This window comes from Chelonia mydas, chromosome 1 (genome assembly GCF_015237465.2).
Source record: "Chelonia mydas isolate rCheMyd1 chromosome 1, rCheMyd1.pri.v2, whole genome shotgun sequence".
Taxonomy (NCBI): Eukaryota; Metazoa; Chordata; order Testudines; family Cheloniidae; genus Chelonia; species Chelonia mydas.
The window spans coordinates 9,178,360-9,196,011 of record NC_057849.1 but is presented as its reverse complement, the minus strand read 5'-3'; the positions used below and the strand labels follow the sequence as shown (position 1 = coordinate 9,196,011).

The 17,652-nt window shown below is 48.5% G+C and overlaps 1 protein-coding gene across 2 annotated transcripts in view; it reads left to right on the top strand.

Annotated features, from left to right (window-relative positions):
• Window positions 1-1,688: 1,688 nt before the first annotated feature.
• Window positions 1,689-17,652, top strand: part of CLPB (caseinolytic mitochondrial matrix peptidase chaperone subunit B) — a 142,581-nt gene continuing 126,617 nt past the window's right edge. Inside the window, exons 1-2 of one of the 2 annotated variants that reach the window (XM_043526986.1) lie at window positions 1,689-2,317; window positions 7,323-7,374. In XM_043526986.1, the coding sequence (XP_043382921.1) occupies window positions 1,756-2,317; window positions 7,323-7,374 (614 nt within the window). In that variant the 5' untranslated portion in view covers window positions 1,689-1,755. The remainder of the gene's footprint in view (window positions 2,318-7,322; window positions 7,375-17,652) is intronic. The other variant, XM_037913924.2, reaches the window with a different exon arrangement.

The window sequence follows — 17,652 nt, the reverse complement described above, 5'->3', positions numbered from 1 at the left end:
ACAACATGCAGCGCTGTTGCTGAGGCACCAGCTGGAACAAGGCAGATGGGGGCGGGGGCGGGGGCGGGGGTGGTTAGCTAACAGCTGCCCTTGTTTAAGATTCGGGTGAACCCTCACAGTCTCCCAACGCCCTGGTTGTCTGGGCTGAGTCACTGCCAGCTTGCGCTGTACATTGCTGTTTGCTCACGACACAGCCCGCGGCATGCAGAGCTGAGCCCCTGTGCTCAGTGGGGGAAATCACAGAAGCGTCAGACTGGAAGGGACCTCGAGAGGTCGTCGAGTTTGGTCCCCTGCCCTCAAGGCAGGACTAAGTATTATCTAGATCAGCGGCTCTCCACCTTTCCAGACAACTGTACCCCTTTCAGGAGTCTCATTTGGCTTGTGTACCCCCAAGTTTCGCCTCACTTAAAAACGACTTGCTTACCAAATCAGACATAAAATCAGAGTCACAGCACGCTGGTACTGCAAAGTTGCTGACTTTCTCATCATATAATTATAAAATAAACCAAATGGAATATAAATATTGTACTGACATTTCAGCGTACAGTCTACAGAGCAGCATAAACAAGTCATGCTATGAAATTTTAGTTTGTCCTGACTTCGCTTTTGATGTGGCCTGTTGTAAAACTAGGCAAATATCTCGATGAGTTGATGTGCCCCCTGGAAGACCCCTGCGTACCCACAGACACACAGACCCCTGGTTCAGAACCACTAGTCTAGTGAAGGGATTGGGGGTGTCTGGCAGCAGCTTCCCTGATATCCCCCCCACTCACCCCAACTAGCCAGGTCACCTCCGGAGAGGCGGAAATGTTGCCCCCTGGTGCAGGGGACCCCCCTACGACCCCGAGACACTGCAGGGGAATATTAAACCACAGCAATGAGCATGGGGGGGCTGTTTCACAGACTTAGTTCTTGGCCGGATGGGGGATCACAGACCTCTGAGTGACGCAGCAATGGACACAGACTCCTAGGCTCAGCCCTGCAGCCCTCAGGGTCAGCCCTGGTCCCGCTGTAGGTCGGCGGCACGGGGCGGGGGCGTTCTCCACAGCCCCCTTACTGGGGTGGGTCGCACCCAGCTGGGGGCTGTCCCTTGCCATCAGGACACTGTTGGGGCTCCTAAGACCCTCTGGGGCCCTTGCTGTAAGGGCTGCAGCATGACCCCCCCCAGGCCCAGATACCCCCCCTGCGCTAGCCCCAGAGCCCGACTCCTGCTGGCCAGAGCCCAGCTCCCTCGCAGGGCTGGGAACAGAACCCAGGCGTCCGGGCCTCTACTCTCACTCCTAGACTCTCCTTCCGCCCAGGCGCGGGGCTAGAACCCAGGGCCCCGCGCTCCCAGGCCTGCGCGCTAACCGCTAGGCCGTGCTGCCACCTGCCGGCGAAAGGGCCTCACGCCGCCCTATGACAGAACAGCGGGACTCCCGCATCCCTGTTACCAAAACGACCGTGCCCCAGTGTGCCTCGGGATTTACGCGGCCCCCAGCATGCTCCTCGGCCTGCCGCTGAGCGCCGCGTGTGAGGAGGGCGGGGAGTATTGTTCGCGTATGCCCAGGGGCCTCATGGGTGTTGTAGTCCTCAGCCTGACACCCGTGGGGGGCTCTGCCTGAGAACAGACTACAACTCCCACCAGGCAGTTCGCGCCGCTGCGGCGTCCCCACGCAACGTCTTCTCTGAAGCATTTTCTCGGGGGCCGCCATCTTTGTTTTTCTCTCTGCCGGCGCCGCGGAGGGGCCCGAGCGAGGCCGGGCCGGGGCAACGATGCTGGCCTCCCTGCTGTCCAGGCCTCCGCCTCCGGGCCTCGCCCGGCTCCTGAGGGCCCGGCCGCCGCCCCCGAGGCCCTGCCGTGGCGCCTCGGCGCGGACGGACCCGGCGGGCGGAGGCGGGGCCGCTGGAGGGCGCGGGGAGCCGCAGTGCCCGGGAGCGGCCGCGAGGGGGCGCGGGGCGGCGCAGCTGCACTACCAGCGCGCGGCCACCAGAGCCCAGGGGCGGCAGTGTCTGGGGGCAGCCGCCAGGGGGCGCAGGGAGCTGGAGAGGCTGCTGGGGCTGCAGGAGCTGGGCATGGGGGAGCTCGGGATGCCAGAGCTGCAGGAGCTGGGCCCATGCACCACAGGGGCCAGGGCACCAGAGCCCCCGGTCTTCGTGGCACCCAGCCGGGAGCTGGAGCGGCAGCACCCAGGACCGGCTGCGGAGTGGCACGTTCGTCTCAGAGCAGCCCCTGCGGGGCATCAGAAGAAGAGGGAGAGCTGGACTAGCTGGGCCGCGCTTCCTGCATTTGCCGCTGCACTGGTGTATTGCTACAGCAAGGGCCATGCATCCAAGGGTGACTATTACTGACCCCTCGCCTTGTACCTGGGCTGTGTTAACGCCTGCCACTCCCAGCGGGGGATGCGCTGCAGAGAGCCTAGAGGCGTTTGTGTGCCTTTAGTGGAGTCCAGACATCGCCTGATCTCTGGGGGGCAACTCCTCAAATGCAGCTGCCCTAATCTTTTCAGAGAGGGGAGTGGCCCTGGGAGATGGCAGGACCCATGTGAGCCCTTTGGGGTAGGGAATGGCCTGTGTTTCTACAGCTGTCAGCACGAAGGGCTGCTGATCTCTGTTGTGGCTCTGGTGCTACCATAAAACAAAGAAGAATGAGCCAAGCATCTTCTGTAGAGATACACGTTCCCAGAATGCAACCCTCCATGGTTTGCCTGCCTCAAGGTGAAGCACTGTATAGCTAGCTGTCATGTGTCTGTGGGCCACCCATCCGCATTAGAGCAGAACGCATCTGCAGGCTGTGGTTGGCAGGCTGTGTTGTTCTGGGGGCTATGCCAATCTTAGGTCTATATTTATCCATTGTTTTAGTCTGTGTGTTGGAAGAGTCTGTGTTTTCAGATTATTTTAGAGGGAGAGCTCTGTTAGGGAGGTTTGGCCAGCCTTAGACGATGGGGTGCAATGGTTCTCCAAGAAGTGAACTCCCTGTGTACAGTGCATAGAAATACAGTGCTAGAGTTGCACTGATATTTTAACTGAGGGCAGTTTGCTGCGGCAGATAATTTTAAGACATGTGTGGGGTGGAAGAGTTATATACGCACCTTGTTAAGGCCAAGAGGCAGGATATTCTGAGCAATCTGTGTCTTCCACAGTAATTGATTGATAGCCTCTCAGCTGTTGCTTCTCAAATTCCCCAAACACTTATTTATGCACTTGACTTTAAGCCTGTGGAATAGTCCCTTTGCTCACATATTCAAAGTACCACATGTGTGTGAATGTTTGCAGGACTGGGGCCTTCGTGGTTCTCGTGCTTGGCACTTCATAGCATTTTGTGTTTCAAAGCACTTGGCAAACATTAATGAATTAGGTCTCCCAACCCTTGGCAAAGCAAATCAATATTATCAGCTCCATGATGGGGAAACTGAGGCGCAGATTGTTTGTGGTCTCCCTAAAGTCACTGAGCGAGTCACTGCTGGAGCTGGGAGTAAAAGCTCAGCTCTGTCGTCTAGTCTGCTTGCTGCTCTGCTATCTTATAGACAAACAGAGAGCCTATGATAGCTTTCAAACCATCAGCTGTCTGGTATGTGCATGCTATACAGAAACTGGGGGTTGAGATGCAGGATTATTCAGGGGCTTGGAATGAGCTCCAGTTGCTGGGTTAGAAAGCCCATCCCTGTTGTGTGTCCTCCTATATAAATTAATACATGCTATCATTAATACTTTTATGTTAATGACTGCATAGTTTGAACTGAGCGTGGGACTGGGAAATGAAAGGTCCTGAGTTCTCCTCCCAGCTCTTTCCCTGACTCATTCTGTGGCTTTGGGTAAGGCTTTGTATGTCACCTGAGAGAGGGCTGAACCTCCCAGTCTTGCTTCAGGGGAGCTGAAGAACCTCTGAGCACTTTCTAACCTCCTTAGAATGCAACACATCTGGCTTCACCTAGGGCTGTGCAGTGGTCACAGTGCTGCATGGCATAGCTCTTAATAGCGTTGGTGGGGATAGAATGCAGACCCTCCTCCAAAGCCACAGGCCCCAAAACACAGCAGCCTCTCCTCTAGCTGCAGGCAGTATCGAGCCCGAGCACGGAGTAGAGCGGTTCTGATTCTGTCCTGGAGACAGCAGTGTGGCAAGGGACACTAGCCTTCTCATTACAATCGAAAAGAACTCTCTGTAGCTGACATGTGACTGACTGCTCTTCACACACCAGCAGCTATTGCTGTGCTTGATGGAGCTCCCAGGGAGCCCTTCACCTTTTAAAAGGACAGTGGAAATGATTGAACGGCTGCTTTATTGTGGAGTTCTCTGAGCTGTGCCGCTGAGCTAGGGCTTTCAGGTGTCTTTCGCTAGCCCTTGCTCTGAGTATGGAATTTTGTTTGCTAGTTTATACCCACTGCTGGCTGCAGGCCGCTTGCTGAACATTAACTGGCTGAGATATAGTTGCACTGTGACACCCCGGGCCTGGGTAAACTCTGTTTGAAGGGACATTGTCAAGATAAATTCATAATTTTTAAAAAAAAAGTCCCATCCGTCTCGGCAATGTTAACGATGTTCAGTGATGAGTAGAACTGAAAGATTTTTTAAACTCCGCGGCATTTGTCTCTATTAATGCTGCTTGTGCTTGGCCAAGGCATTTAAACTGCTGTATGCTGGTCAGTTTCACTTTCTGAGGCTGGTCACTTTAACTTTCTGGTTCTTGTGTGCCAGCCCAGTGCTGTTGTGTTGGGTTCCTAGCACTGCAGGTGAATCTGTAAATGAAAAAAACCATCTGTAAATTTGTCCCTCCAAATCCCCATTTTAAATGATAATCATGCAAACATCTCTCTCTCAGATTCTGTAACATACCTGTCTTTCCTCAAATCCCAATTTCAGATTTAAACTAGCCAGCAGTAAAAAACCAGCCATGCATAGCAGCTCTGAATATGGAGGCTGTAGGGAGTCTGATTTTCAGATGCACTGAGTATCCACAACTTCTGCTGAAGTCAATGGGAGCTGTTGGGTGCTCAGAATCTCTGGGAATCCTGCCATAGAAGGCAAGAGGGATACTCACGGATGTGGGAACAGTGGTCTGTTGCTTTTAAGATTAGAGGCGAATGGGAGAAATTCCCTACCCCCACCCCGTGAGAGTTTTGAGATTTAGAATATTTTTCTTATCCTAATTTGGGAGGGAAAGTCAAAATTTTGAAAATTTTCATGAATTGAAAATCTGAAAATAAAAATTGGATCGGCTCAATCAGAATGTTTCATTCTGATTTTTACATTGTTTCAGTTTTAGCTTTTTTTTAAGTATAAATTCAATAAAATTTGGAAACAAAGTCGTTTGGAACAGCAAAACAAAACTTCATTTTAAAAACATCAAAATGGGACATTTTGACAATTTAGAAACTTTCTTTAAAAAATGTTTTGAATCGGGAGATTCATCCGAATCAACCTTTTCCTCTGAATGCTTCTGGTTTTGACAGATTGGCATTTTTCACCAGAAAATTCCTGATCACCTCCACTTTAAATGTATTTGCTGGCATGTCCATACCCAGAATACTCCTCTAGCTTTTGTACTTTTGCAAATGAATATTGTTTGTGGCAGATGAAGGGCTCTCACACCAGAGATTCGCCAGAGTGAGAACCTTTGAATCTAAAACCCTTTGCTTTTTGTGGAGGGGAATGGAATCAGTTCAGGGTTGAGTCTAAGACTGGAAGAAGCCTGTGTACCAGATCTAGTTCATTCTCATGAGATTTTGCTTCGGATGTCTTGTCTTCCCGATGGGACTCTTGAAATCTCTGAGTACAGCTTGGTAGAGCTGCTCTGGTCATCCACCAGGAGGCAGAGAGTCACTTGTTATTAGTGGGACTTGTACGCATGCAGTAATGCAGGCTTCAGAGTAACAGCCGTGTTAGTCTGTATCCACAAAAAGAAAAGGTAAGCTTTTCGGATGAAGTGAGCTGTAGCTCACGAAAGCTTGTGGTCAAATAAATTTGTTAGTCTCTAAGGTGCCACAAGTACTCCTTTTCTTTATGCAGTACTGTTCCTCGTTCCATGTCATTTCCACTGGACGTACGGCTTTACACTCCGAATAGCTCCTTTCCCTTCCAGACACTAAGTTATTTCCTCTGGTTAAATCTCCCCTAAAAGCCTCTCTCTTTTCAGTCTAGGAGTGACATTCTCTGTAATAAGAAAAGGAGTACTTGTGGCACCTTAGAGACTAACCAAGTTAGTCTCTAAGGTGCCACAAGGACTCCTTTTCTTTTTGCGAATACAGACTAACACGGCTGTTACTCTGAAACCTGTTCTCTGTAATGTGCATGTGCTTTGTGACACTCAGCATGACAGATGATCTGTGTGTGTTAAAATGCAGAGCAGTGTAGTTACTCCGCTGAGCCAGAAAGTGGTGCTCTTAATCTACTGGGGAATGTTCACTCTCATTTTGGCTGTTGCTCTCAGGCTGAAGCATTTGGCTCTAAAATGGAATGGCTTTGGATCCCAGTGCTAGTGATTCCAATAATTCACGCTGGGCACAGTAGCCCCAAGTGTCAGTTTGCTTTTCAGTGCGGTACAGAGGAAAAGTCCTTGCTTCCTCCCTCTCTGAAACAAGCTCCCTGCTTTCTGGAGCCATGAGAGATGTAGCATCTGGAGTGACTCACTCCCAGCTCCCAGAATAGCTCCCGGGTCCTCTCTCTCTAGTACTCTCCCTTCTCTGCAGAACAGTGTCAGCCTCCAGAACTCAGATGGCTGGTGCAGCCAGCTGGAGTAATCATCATTTCTATTTGTGTGTCATGCCACACACAATGCGCTAGGTGCTGTCCTGACATTCAGGGAGTGCTGGCCCCTGTCCCGAGGACGTGCACATCATATTGCTGTAAACTCCATGTTACATCAAGGGTGGCTGGACACAGCACACCACGTTCTCTGATGCGCCAGCAGCCCCCCTCGCTTAGCATCCAGACCTGCAGAGCTACACGCTCCAGCCAGCAGTGCTCCACCCTGAGTCTAATTGTAGTGGCTAATGTGAAGCATTGCATCCTGGGAGCTGTAGTCCGCAGGCCAACCCTCTGTTTTTAAAATGAGGTAATATAGGAATTGCTGCATTTAGTCAGACCAGGTTATCCTGCGTCCAGCAGGGGCCAACACCAGCTGCTTCAGAGGAAGTTTCTGTAAATCCCCTAGCGGACAGGTCGGGAATAACCTGCCCATAGGGAAGTTTCTACCTACCCAGTGTTGTGTAATAATGCCCCTGGAGCACCAGGGTTCACGTTCCTTGTAGACATAAGCCGTACCATGTGCAGGTTATGCGTGTACGTTTGGTGTGGGCTTCTTGCCAGCTGCTTTACTAGGGTTTCTCCTCTTTGTCTCTCTTAGAAGATGCCCTGTTGGAAGCCGCTAGGATCAACAACGTTTCAGAAGTCGACAGGTGAGTGACTGTTTGGATACTTACACTGTGTGTTAACATCACTACTCGGGTGGGAGTCTGCCCTGAGCCCTTTGTTGTCACATGGGTCCTGCTTTCCTTCAAGATGCTTGCTTTGATTTCACAGGGTGTCTAGTAATGCAGCTGCTTGGTAGGGTGCAGAGAAAGGAGTCCAGCAGTAATGGGAGCTGTGGGTGCTTAGCTCACTGCTTCAGATCTACCCGAGGCCAGTAGTTATGAGAGTTGCTCCTGTCTGGGGGACTGTGTCAAGCTAGCCAGTGGCCTCAGTCTACTTCCTAGTGGGCCGGTGTCTCCATCCCTCAAATACCCTTGGGCCTGGTGCTCTTGTTGACAGTCCCAACAGGGAAACCAGGGACTAATGGGCTGTGCAAACTGAGCACCCGCTCACTCCTGCAGGTAGGGTCTCCTGGCTGGGCTGAGACAGGCTAACAGTGCCTCTGCTGTACTGTTCTGTGCACACATGGGAACATCAGTCTGGCCCCGTGAGTTCCCGGGAAGACTAACAGATGAATGCATTTCATGTGCCCAGAGCACCCCTGCCGGGGACTGTACATGGAAGGAAAGGGGGGTGTCACAACTAAAAACTATCTGACGCCCAAGAGGAGCAGTCTGCATCCCCCACCTGGCCACAGCCCATGCGGCCTCATCCTCTGTCAGAGGAATCTTCCACCTTGTGTATCATTCCACTTAGCCTCTTCCGTCTGGCCTGCCGGCTTCCCAGGAGCTCTTCGCTGTAGGCTGCTGCTTTTGTTTCCTCTCTCTGGGGTCCATATGGCTCTTAGTCACTGCCCCAAGCTAGGGGTGCCCCCTTGCATTCTTCCTGGTATCTCAGAGGAAGCAGCCTTGTTCTGGTGCACCCGAGGGCCGAGATCTGGCCTAAATCAAGGTTCTTGTAGGATGTTGGTGTGCAGCTAATTGGCACATGTGTTCTGCTGTTGGTAATTGCAGGAAGCCGTTCCTTAGTGATGTCTGGGTGATTTGTGAGTCTTGCCAGGGCGATGAGTGGCAGGGCTGTGCACTGTGTTCTCTCTCTCTGTTTCCCATGTTTACACTGGTGTCCATATAGACTGCTGCTGCTGCGCATTATGCAACTGTGTAATGCACAGTCACTGCCCCGCCTGTGCTCTCCTTCTCACTGACCGCCCCTCCATTTCTATTGCTGGTGCTCCTCCCAAGCTGCTCTTGTCTGCTCCTTCTTTCTCCCTCACCCATCTTCCTTCCACAGTGTCCCCTATGCTTGAAACTCCCTGCCTCTCCTAGTGCCCCGAGCGACCTGCCCTGCCATGTCCAGATCACTGCTCCCCCAGCCCTCTCAGGGGATGCCCACTCTGTAGCCTTAGCCCATGTTTCTGCTCGTGTTTTTGCACAGCCCTCCCCCACTCTCCACACACGATCCTCAAGTGCGTATTTCTGTTTTGTAGCTGTGCTTGCTTGCACAGCTGGGGGTATGTGTTAAAGCCCGAGCTGTGTTTTAGCTCCAGCTGGAACCCACTTTGCAGTGAGGATGCAGGCAAGAATATTCATGTTGTCAGCCCTACAATGTCCTTCCCACAATTCCCTGCGGTTGGCACAATTGACTGGGAAAGAATCCTTGAGCATCTCAGCACAGAGAACCATGGGACATGCCCCCAGACACATAGGCGAGGGCAGAAACAATGAGGACACGGTAACACGGGTAGAGATGCTCATACTCGGGCTAACAGTGCACAGACCCAGGTGCCAATCCCCAGTCTAAATGAGCAGTGTAGATATGCCCTCATTGATAGCCATGGGGCACAAATTATAGACCATAAATGTAAAAACAGCCCCCGCCCCCTCCAGCCAACCCTCCAGCCATCCAAGACCTTGATGGCTTTTGCTATGCTGCTTGTTATGGTGAAGACATGAGCAGACCTCCAAAAGCACAGGGCCATTTCCCTTGAGCAAAGGAGAATTGTCTTTAGTTAGTAATAGTACAGGGCTCATGACACATGGCTGAGCAGTTCTAATTCCGCACAGTAGAGGGCAGTGCCATTCATAGACACAACCCGGTTCATTACAGTATTGTGTATGTGTATATATACATAGGGATATAGGTATATCTGGATTCTTGCCCCTGTTCAACTGTGTGCACTTCATTTTGCAAGAGAACTCGAGCTGCTCTGAGCCCCAGGCTCTGTGGCAAGCTGGACAACAGGGAGGCAGACTGCTTTAGGGTTTTAAAATTTAATTTCAGACTTGATTAAACCGTAATTTATCCCTTGGCCTCAGATCACTGTATTATAATTATTAAAACGCACTGAAAACCCAATCAGTGCACTCGGCTAAGCCATTGCAGGCCGTGCCTTGCATATCCATGCAGTTGACATCACAGTAAGAATCAGGATGTACGTGCTGTATTGTATCATAACCTGTCTCATTAAGCAGGGCCAGTAAAACTGAACAGAGACCGATCATTGCCTGGATTGTAGAATGGCTACTGGTATTATTCACATCTCAGTCATTTCAGCTTACAGAGTGGGGGGAGAAGCCTCCAGATGTTTGTGAGTGACTGGACCAGGCTCTCTTGCACACACTGACTTCGTCTGCTGCTTGCGTTTTTGCTCATTGCTTGAATGGGACTGACCAGCTTTCTTGCTTTTGCAAGTCAGTAACACAGGACAACTCTTTGTTTAGTGTTTTCCATGCAAACTGTACTTCAGAGCATTTTACAGGGTTAAACAATGCAACTACGAACACGACTAGCAAGGAGAGAGAAATGAAGGGGAACTGGTGAGGGAGAGATGCAGTTTTTCAGTTGTTAGTTGACATGAGATGGAGCATCAATGAGGCAGAGAGATACAGACGAGCTGTTCTAGATTCATGAGCTGCGGAGAAGGCAGTTGTGAGGATATGAGCTGTGTTTCTTTAAAACTGCTTGGGGAAGCCAGACATTGGGGGCAGGGGGCGGAGGAGGACCTAGGCAGAAGCTGTACAGTGAAGCAGAGAGAGAGAGAGAGACAGAGGAGCTTTAGGGATAATATTGTATTCCTTATTCCGACCGAGTTCCTTGTTCAGTGTTGGAAGAAAATTACTCTCTCTCTCTCTGATTCTTTACCATTGTCACGTAATAGCGCTAGCACGAGTCGTGGCCAGAGGGGAAGAGTAGCCTAGTGTTAGGGAGCCCCCCTGGTGGCAGGGCAGTGAGTTTAAGAAAATCCACAGAGGGTTTCATAGACATAGAGGGTAGTTTTGGACTGGATCCTAAAGGGAACGAAGAACCAGTGGAACATTTGAGGACTGCGTGTCTGTATATGCAAGGAGGCGGGCAGCAGCATTCTGTGTGCACTGCAGTCTGAAGAGCTGGGGATTCAGTCAGCCATAGGGAAATGAGCTACTGTATTGTAGGGTGTGATGAGGATTTCAGTGAAGGTGGAGACTAGGCAGTGGCGTACAAGGTCTACTGGCCACAGTCAGTTCCTCAGACATAGGAGATACGAGAGGAGAGGACAGGGATATGTATGTTGGAAGCCAGTGGGAGGCTTGAGTTCATGGAGTCTTGTCTAGACTCTCTGTCAGGTTCTTACCTTTGTGTCAGCTGGTCCCGATGAAGCAAATGTAGGTTGATTTTTGCATTAAAAATAAAAATAAATTCCTCTTTGAGGAGTGATCTGAGTCCCATTGGAGTGGATGGCCAACTCCCATTAACTTCAGGCCCTGTATGTATTTAGCCATAACTGCAGACAATACCTATTATTCTGGATAGTTTAGTTTCCCCAACCTCTGTTGATCTGTGTGTGTTGAGGAAGAGAGGCAAGGGGAAGCAAGAAGCAAAAGCTTGAAGAAATACTGCCTCCATCCCCTTTGCCTTTATATACAGTATTAATATTGATTCTCAGTGTTTCACTCTTATTTTTTAATAAACCATCTACAAAAATATGGGCTTGCAGCAGAGTTCCTTAGCCGAATAAATATGATGGAACAGTATTCTAATAAGTGCTGTGTGATATTGGCTCACAGAAACAAAGTACATGTGTCAACACACTGTTATCAGGGCAATTTGTAACAGCGGGCAGTAGCCGGCATTGCATGTTTAAACGTTCAGCAGACCAGGAGATTGGCACGGAGCTATTCTTCCTTCAGAGCAAGGAAGTGCCAAGAAACTTGACCTGCCCTTTTAAAAGGTGACATTTTGATCAGTTGAGATTGTCTCGCTCTCTGAATTGATTTTAACTGGGCTCTGTAAAACCTGCTGAAAAATGAAAACTGGTTGCGTGACTGGCCATCCCTACCTTGTGTCAAGCAATTCAGCGTGTTTCAGTTGAACTTTGCATGTCCATGTAGTCTCGTCGTTTCATGGTCCTCCCCCAGCTGTCTGTATCCACCTGTTGACTCTCGTCTTATAGATTGTCAGCTGCTTGGGGCAGGGGCCATCTCTTTGTTCTGCGTCTGTGCAGCTCCGAGAGCAACGGGGGCCTGCTCCGGGACTGGGGATTTTGGGCAGTAGCGCAAGACAAACAATACATAATAATTCCAAAACAGACAGACAGTGTCTGGGCCTTGGTGCCCCCTGGTCTGCCTGTGGCACATAATAGCTGAGTTTCCTGAGGGCTGTGACACTTATTTCAATTCAAGTGATTGTGTTCAATGCAGGGGTAACCAGGTAGGGTTTGAGGGCCTGTGGATCGCAGGAGATCAGACTAAATGGTCTCGTGCGACCCTTCTGGCCTTATAATCTATGACTGTGTGACAATCATGTAAGGCAAGTACTTCCAGCTCTGCCCAGTCAAGGGGACATGCTGGCAGCTCTCGAAGAGCCACAGGGCTGCACCTAATATACAATAAAGGGAAGAGACTGCAGACACCATCCTCTCTGATACCATGGTGGCCCTTATTGCCTACAGATCCCAGCATGCAATGCCTCCAGTCAGATGCAGGTGGCGCATTGTGTGCTGGGACCTGTAGTCTCCGAAGGCAGTACTGCCATCAGAAAGATGAATCTGTTTGAGTGCTGACACTGTGCTTACCAGTGTGCAGACTCAGGGAGTCCCTGCCCCAAAGAGTTGACCGACTGCAGCAGGCACTGAAATGCTGTCCAAGTCTATACAATACACAGTTAGAAAGACCAGACTTGGAGCAGTGGGTTTTTTTTTCCTTTTAGAAATCTCTTCTGGCCTTTGTGTGTTGTGCCACATTTGGCCATCCTTGATTTAAATAACTAGGAAGAGCCAAGTTAACCTTTTAAAGACTCCACTGACACCACAAGAAACCCTTAGACTGTTTCTACTTAGACATAATTCTGCTGCTGTTTCCTGCATTTCTCACCCCTTTGCTTTTTACAATCAAGGAGCTTTGCATGAAAACTGCATCCTAGTTACTTAGGAATTCATCCGCTCAGCCTCTTCATTTGCCACCTCAAGCTATAATCCTGTGCTTGTGGAACAGGGTGATCCAGTCAATATAGTGTACTTGGACTTTCAGAAAGCCTTTGACAAGGTCCCTCACCAAAGGCTCTTATGCAAACTCAGCAGTCATGGGATAAGAAGGAAGGTCTTCTCATGGGTCAGTAACTAGTTAAAATATAGGCAACAAAGGGTAGGAATAAATGGTCAGTTTTCACAGTGGAGAGAGGGAAATAGCAGGGTATGTATCAAGGATCTGTACTGGGACCAGTGCTGTTCAACATAAATGGTTTGGAAAAGGGGGTGAGCAGTGAGGTGGCAAAATTTGCAGATGATACAAAATTATTCAGGATAGTTAAGTCCAAAGCAGACTGCGAAGAGTTACAAAGGGATCTCACTGAACTGGGTGACTAGGCGAAGAAATGGCAGATAAAATTTAGTGTTGAAAAACGCAAAATAATACACATTGGAAAACAGAATCCCAACTACGCATGCAAAGTGATGGGATATAAAGTAGCTGTCACCACCCAAGAAAGAGATCTTGGAGTCATTGTGGATAGTTCTTTGAAAATATCTGCTCAGTGTGCAGCGGCAGCCAAAAAAGCGAACAGAATGTTAGAAACCATTGGGAAAGGGATAGATGATAAAACAGAAAATATCATAATGTCACTAAATACATCCATGATATGCCCACAGCTTGACTACTGCGTGCAGTTCTGGTCGCCCCGTCTCAAAAATGATATTTTAGAATAGGAAAAGATGCAGAGAAGGGCAACAAAAATTATTAGGGGGATGGAAGAGCTTCTCTATGAGATTAAAAAGACTGGGGCTGTTTATTTTATAAAGGAGACAAGTAAGGGAGGTTCTGATCGAGATAAACTCAGGAATGGTTTGGAGAAAGTGAATAGGAAGGTGTTTACCCCTTCACACAACACAAGAAGTAGCAGTCACCCAATGAAATTAATAGGCAGCAGGTTTAAAACAAACATAAGAAAGTACTTGTTCACACAACGCACAGTCAGCCTGTGGAACTCATTGCCAAGGGATGTTGTGATGTCCAAAAGTATAACTGGGTTCAAAAAAGAACTAGGTAACTTCCTGGAGAATACGTCCATCAATGGCTATTAGCCAACATGGTCGGGGCGAGGTTCTAATCTCTAAAGCTGTGTGTGTATGTGATGATGATTGACGCATAATAACTTCTGCATTTGCACAGCACCACGGGTAACTAACAGGAACAGGCGCTAGGTGAGATGTGCACATCGTATCCTTTTGAAGGGATTCAGCTGCATGAGAGTATTTGGCTCTGTTAGCCGGCTCGGGGCTGTAGCATTTGAACATCTTCCAGCAGTGACGTTGTTATTTGTATGACTATAGCGTCTCGGTCAGAGCCCCGCTATGAACCAGCATCCCATTGCACTAGGCTCCAGCGTGTCGTGTGTGGCTGTAACTTCTTTCTCCTTTCCTCTCACCTGGGGGAAAATTGTCCATGTGGGTCATGGAACATGTTAGCCACCTCCTGAATCATACGTGTTTCAAATCTCTCATCTGTCACCGTGTCCTCCTGGTCTTTTCATGCCATGTGTAGTAAGACATGAAAAGTAAAAATGAGGTTTCTGTGACTCCTGATTGTCTCTCTCTCCATTCAGCAGTGGGTTACTACTTAGATACCACTCACCTCCTTAAACAACTCCGCTGGCTTCCTGTTTGTTTCTGGGTACAGTTCTTTCCCTTTCTGTCCCCCAAAGCCCTCTGAACTTACTACAGCATGCTTCCTTCTGTCACCTGTCTGTCTACTCCCTGCTCACCATCTCTGCTTATATAGCAATAGCCTCCTCTTTGTCCCTTCAGACAGTCTCATCACACTTGGTATAAGAGCCTTCTCCTCTGCAACTCCTCCAGCTAGGAGGAGCTTGTCTGTCTTCCTCCATGTCATTTCAGACCTCAGTTGAAAATATCTGTCTTCTGCTTCACCTATACGTTTTACATTCTCTCTCCCTGTGCTGTGGTTTAACTGTCTGTGTTGATTCCTTATAACGTTTTGGATTGGTTTCTATATACAGAATAATTGTACTGTACCAAGTCAGTAATTATTGGCCATTAGATGATTGCTAAAGGATTCAGAAGCAAATGTAGTCTTCAGGCAACCTGCTTCTAGGAACACAAGAGCATGATCAGAGGTTTCTGCAGTGGCTTAAGTAGTCCTCCTGGATGGACAGACTCTTTCACTAGAGTTTAGAAGAGGAGCGTATTCTGTAATGTTGAAATATACTGTTTTTTCTTGCAGTTAAAGTTGCAAAACTGAGGGCAAGTCCCAGGAGAGTGACCCACCCCTGCTGTTAAACAGTAACATATTGGGGTGGGGGGGAAAGAAATGTCTAAGCGACGGAGAGAAACAGAAGCTATTGTTGTTGCAAAAGTTCAAGTTTCCAGTTTCCTCTTCCTCCACCTGTCAGGAGGGTGAGCTGGGCATGCTCCCAGGCTCTGAGCACAAACTCAAACATGCCCTCTGGGCTCTGGCTTTAAGCAGCAGTGTCACTGAGTTACTCACCCAGAACTCATGGGATAGGAGGGATGAATAGAAGCCACATCTGTCTAGGGGCAGCTGTGGGGGAGAAGGAAAGTTGCTGCATTGCAACAGGAGATACTCGGCGACAGGGAAATTGGGTCCTTTATCTCTTTTCTGGATGGATCAAAGAGTCAGAGTTTTAGCTCTTTTTTACTTCAAGGCAAAATAGTGTCTACTCCAAAAGCAATGTGTGTAACTCTCCCCTCACACTCATCTCGAGCACCTCAAGATCCTCTGTTGGTCAGATCATTGAGTCATATCAAACCGTCTTCTTATTTAAAAGGAGATGTTGCCCTGTAAGAATTACTGGTGGATCTTTGCATTGTTACCATCTAGGCAAAGGGCAGTTTTCATATAGGACTGGAACCAGATGTGCCCAAATACCACGAGAGAGACTGTGTTCTCAAGGAAGCAAATGTACTGGAAATTTCACAAGAAAATCCGTCCTTGTGAACTATCCAGCTTGGCTTAGAGAAACATCCAAACTCTTTGATACCAAAGCAAACTGAGTCCAAACTTTGATAATCCTAAGATTCTTTTGAAACCCTTTAAGAAGCTCAGCCTTTCATCAGTTCACACCCCAGATGTTTACTTATTGACACTGATTCCCCGTGTACCCAACAGCTGAGGATGTGTTTGTCTCATGAAAAAACGTGATGATGATATTCATATTGTTGGAAGTGCATGTATGTGTTAAATTGTTAATAGTGAGCACCCTGGATCTTATTTGGTTAAAATGCCGATAGACATCCTAAGCATTGATCAGAGGATTTTATTTAATTAAAAAATATGTCCCGGCTGGTAAATACATTTGGCTGTCTAGGATCTGAACAGTGGTCGTCACTTTATCGATTGTCATATCATTAAATCAGGCTGGGAAAATATTAATGATAGACTCACGCACCCTGAACATAAAGTTCAGTTGTCTAGCAAATCTGTTAAGTTGCTCGGCATCTTGCAGTGATTTAAAAAAATGCTCCTAAATGAAATGTCAATGCATATTACCCTACATGATGTGACTCTAGTAATTCTTCATACTAGGTTTGATCATTTGGCATTCCACGTGCTTCAGATTACTTAAGCTGGGTTCCTAAATGGAAAACTGCTTGATTAATTCCTATATCTTAGCCTTGACCCTGTAATCAGCTCCTCTAACGAGTACTCCAGCACCCTTCACATGGGTGTGGGGTCTTTCATAGGAGGTTTGATTGGGGCATCCGGGCCATCAACAGTTGAATGATCATGAAAGAAGAACACATGGTATATATTGATAAATGAATTTCCAGAGCAGTGTTTAGGAAAAGCCTGTCACTGTTTCACAATCTCCATAACTGTGAATGCTTTCTTAGTGGAAGCGGTGCCTTTGCACCCGTCCTTCCCAGTAGGAGGTGCGCCCTCCTGGTGATGAGGAGTAGGGCTGAGAGGGTCCCGTTGGAATTCAGGGCAGAGCAGGCACTTACAAAGGTGTTGTGCAGCAGGTTGCATGAGATGTAAAAGCAGACACTTGAGGGTTTTCAGGGCGTCACAGTGCTCTTGTTGCTAGTATAGGGGACCTGGGAAATCTTTTTCATGGCTCTTCCACTGACTGGGAAAGCCAATTAACCTTCCTGGGCCTCAGTTAACTTAAATGGGGCAATTCTCTGTGAACTATTTTGAGCCCCTCTGATGAAAGATACTAGATAAAAGCCAGGCACTATTATTTATTAGTAAAAAAACAAGTCGTTTCACATGCCAGACCCGCCCACCCCTACATTCTGCCAGTTTTGTAGGGTTCTAGTAGCATTTCGCCATGTAATAAAGTGTTTTATTGCCCTGTTACTGTGTGAAAGACCCACCCAAACAGGGAAAATTGACTGACTGACTGTACAGGGGAAACGGTGAAACTGACTATGCACAAAGTGCTTTCAAATGGTCAGAGAAAATAAAATGAAAAAGTGAGATGGTTTGCTTGCACTCTTTCTTCTGAGTCATTACTGAACTATGGCCTCAGAGCCCTAGAATTTAAGGCCAGATGGAACCACCAGGTCAGCTGGTCTGACCTTCTGTATCTCACAGGCCACCAACCCCACTCAGCACCCGCACACTAAACCCAACAACTGAAATGAGACCACAGTAAATGAGACCCACAGGAGACCAGACTGTTGTGTGCCATGGGCAGAGAATAGGAGGGACTGACGTTCACCAGTGCTCGAGGCCCCTGCGATGGTAGGGAAATGATTTAATGCAATACACCCAGATAATCCTGGCAAGTGACCCGCACCCACATGCTACAGAGGAAGGTGGAAAACCCCAGGGTCGCTGCCAATCTGACCTGGGGGAAAATTCCTTCCA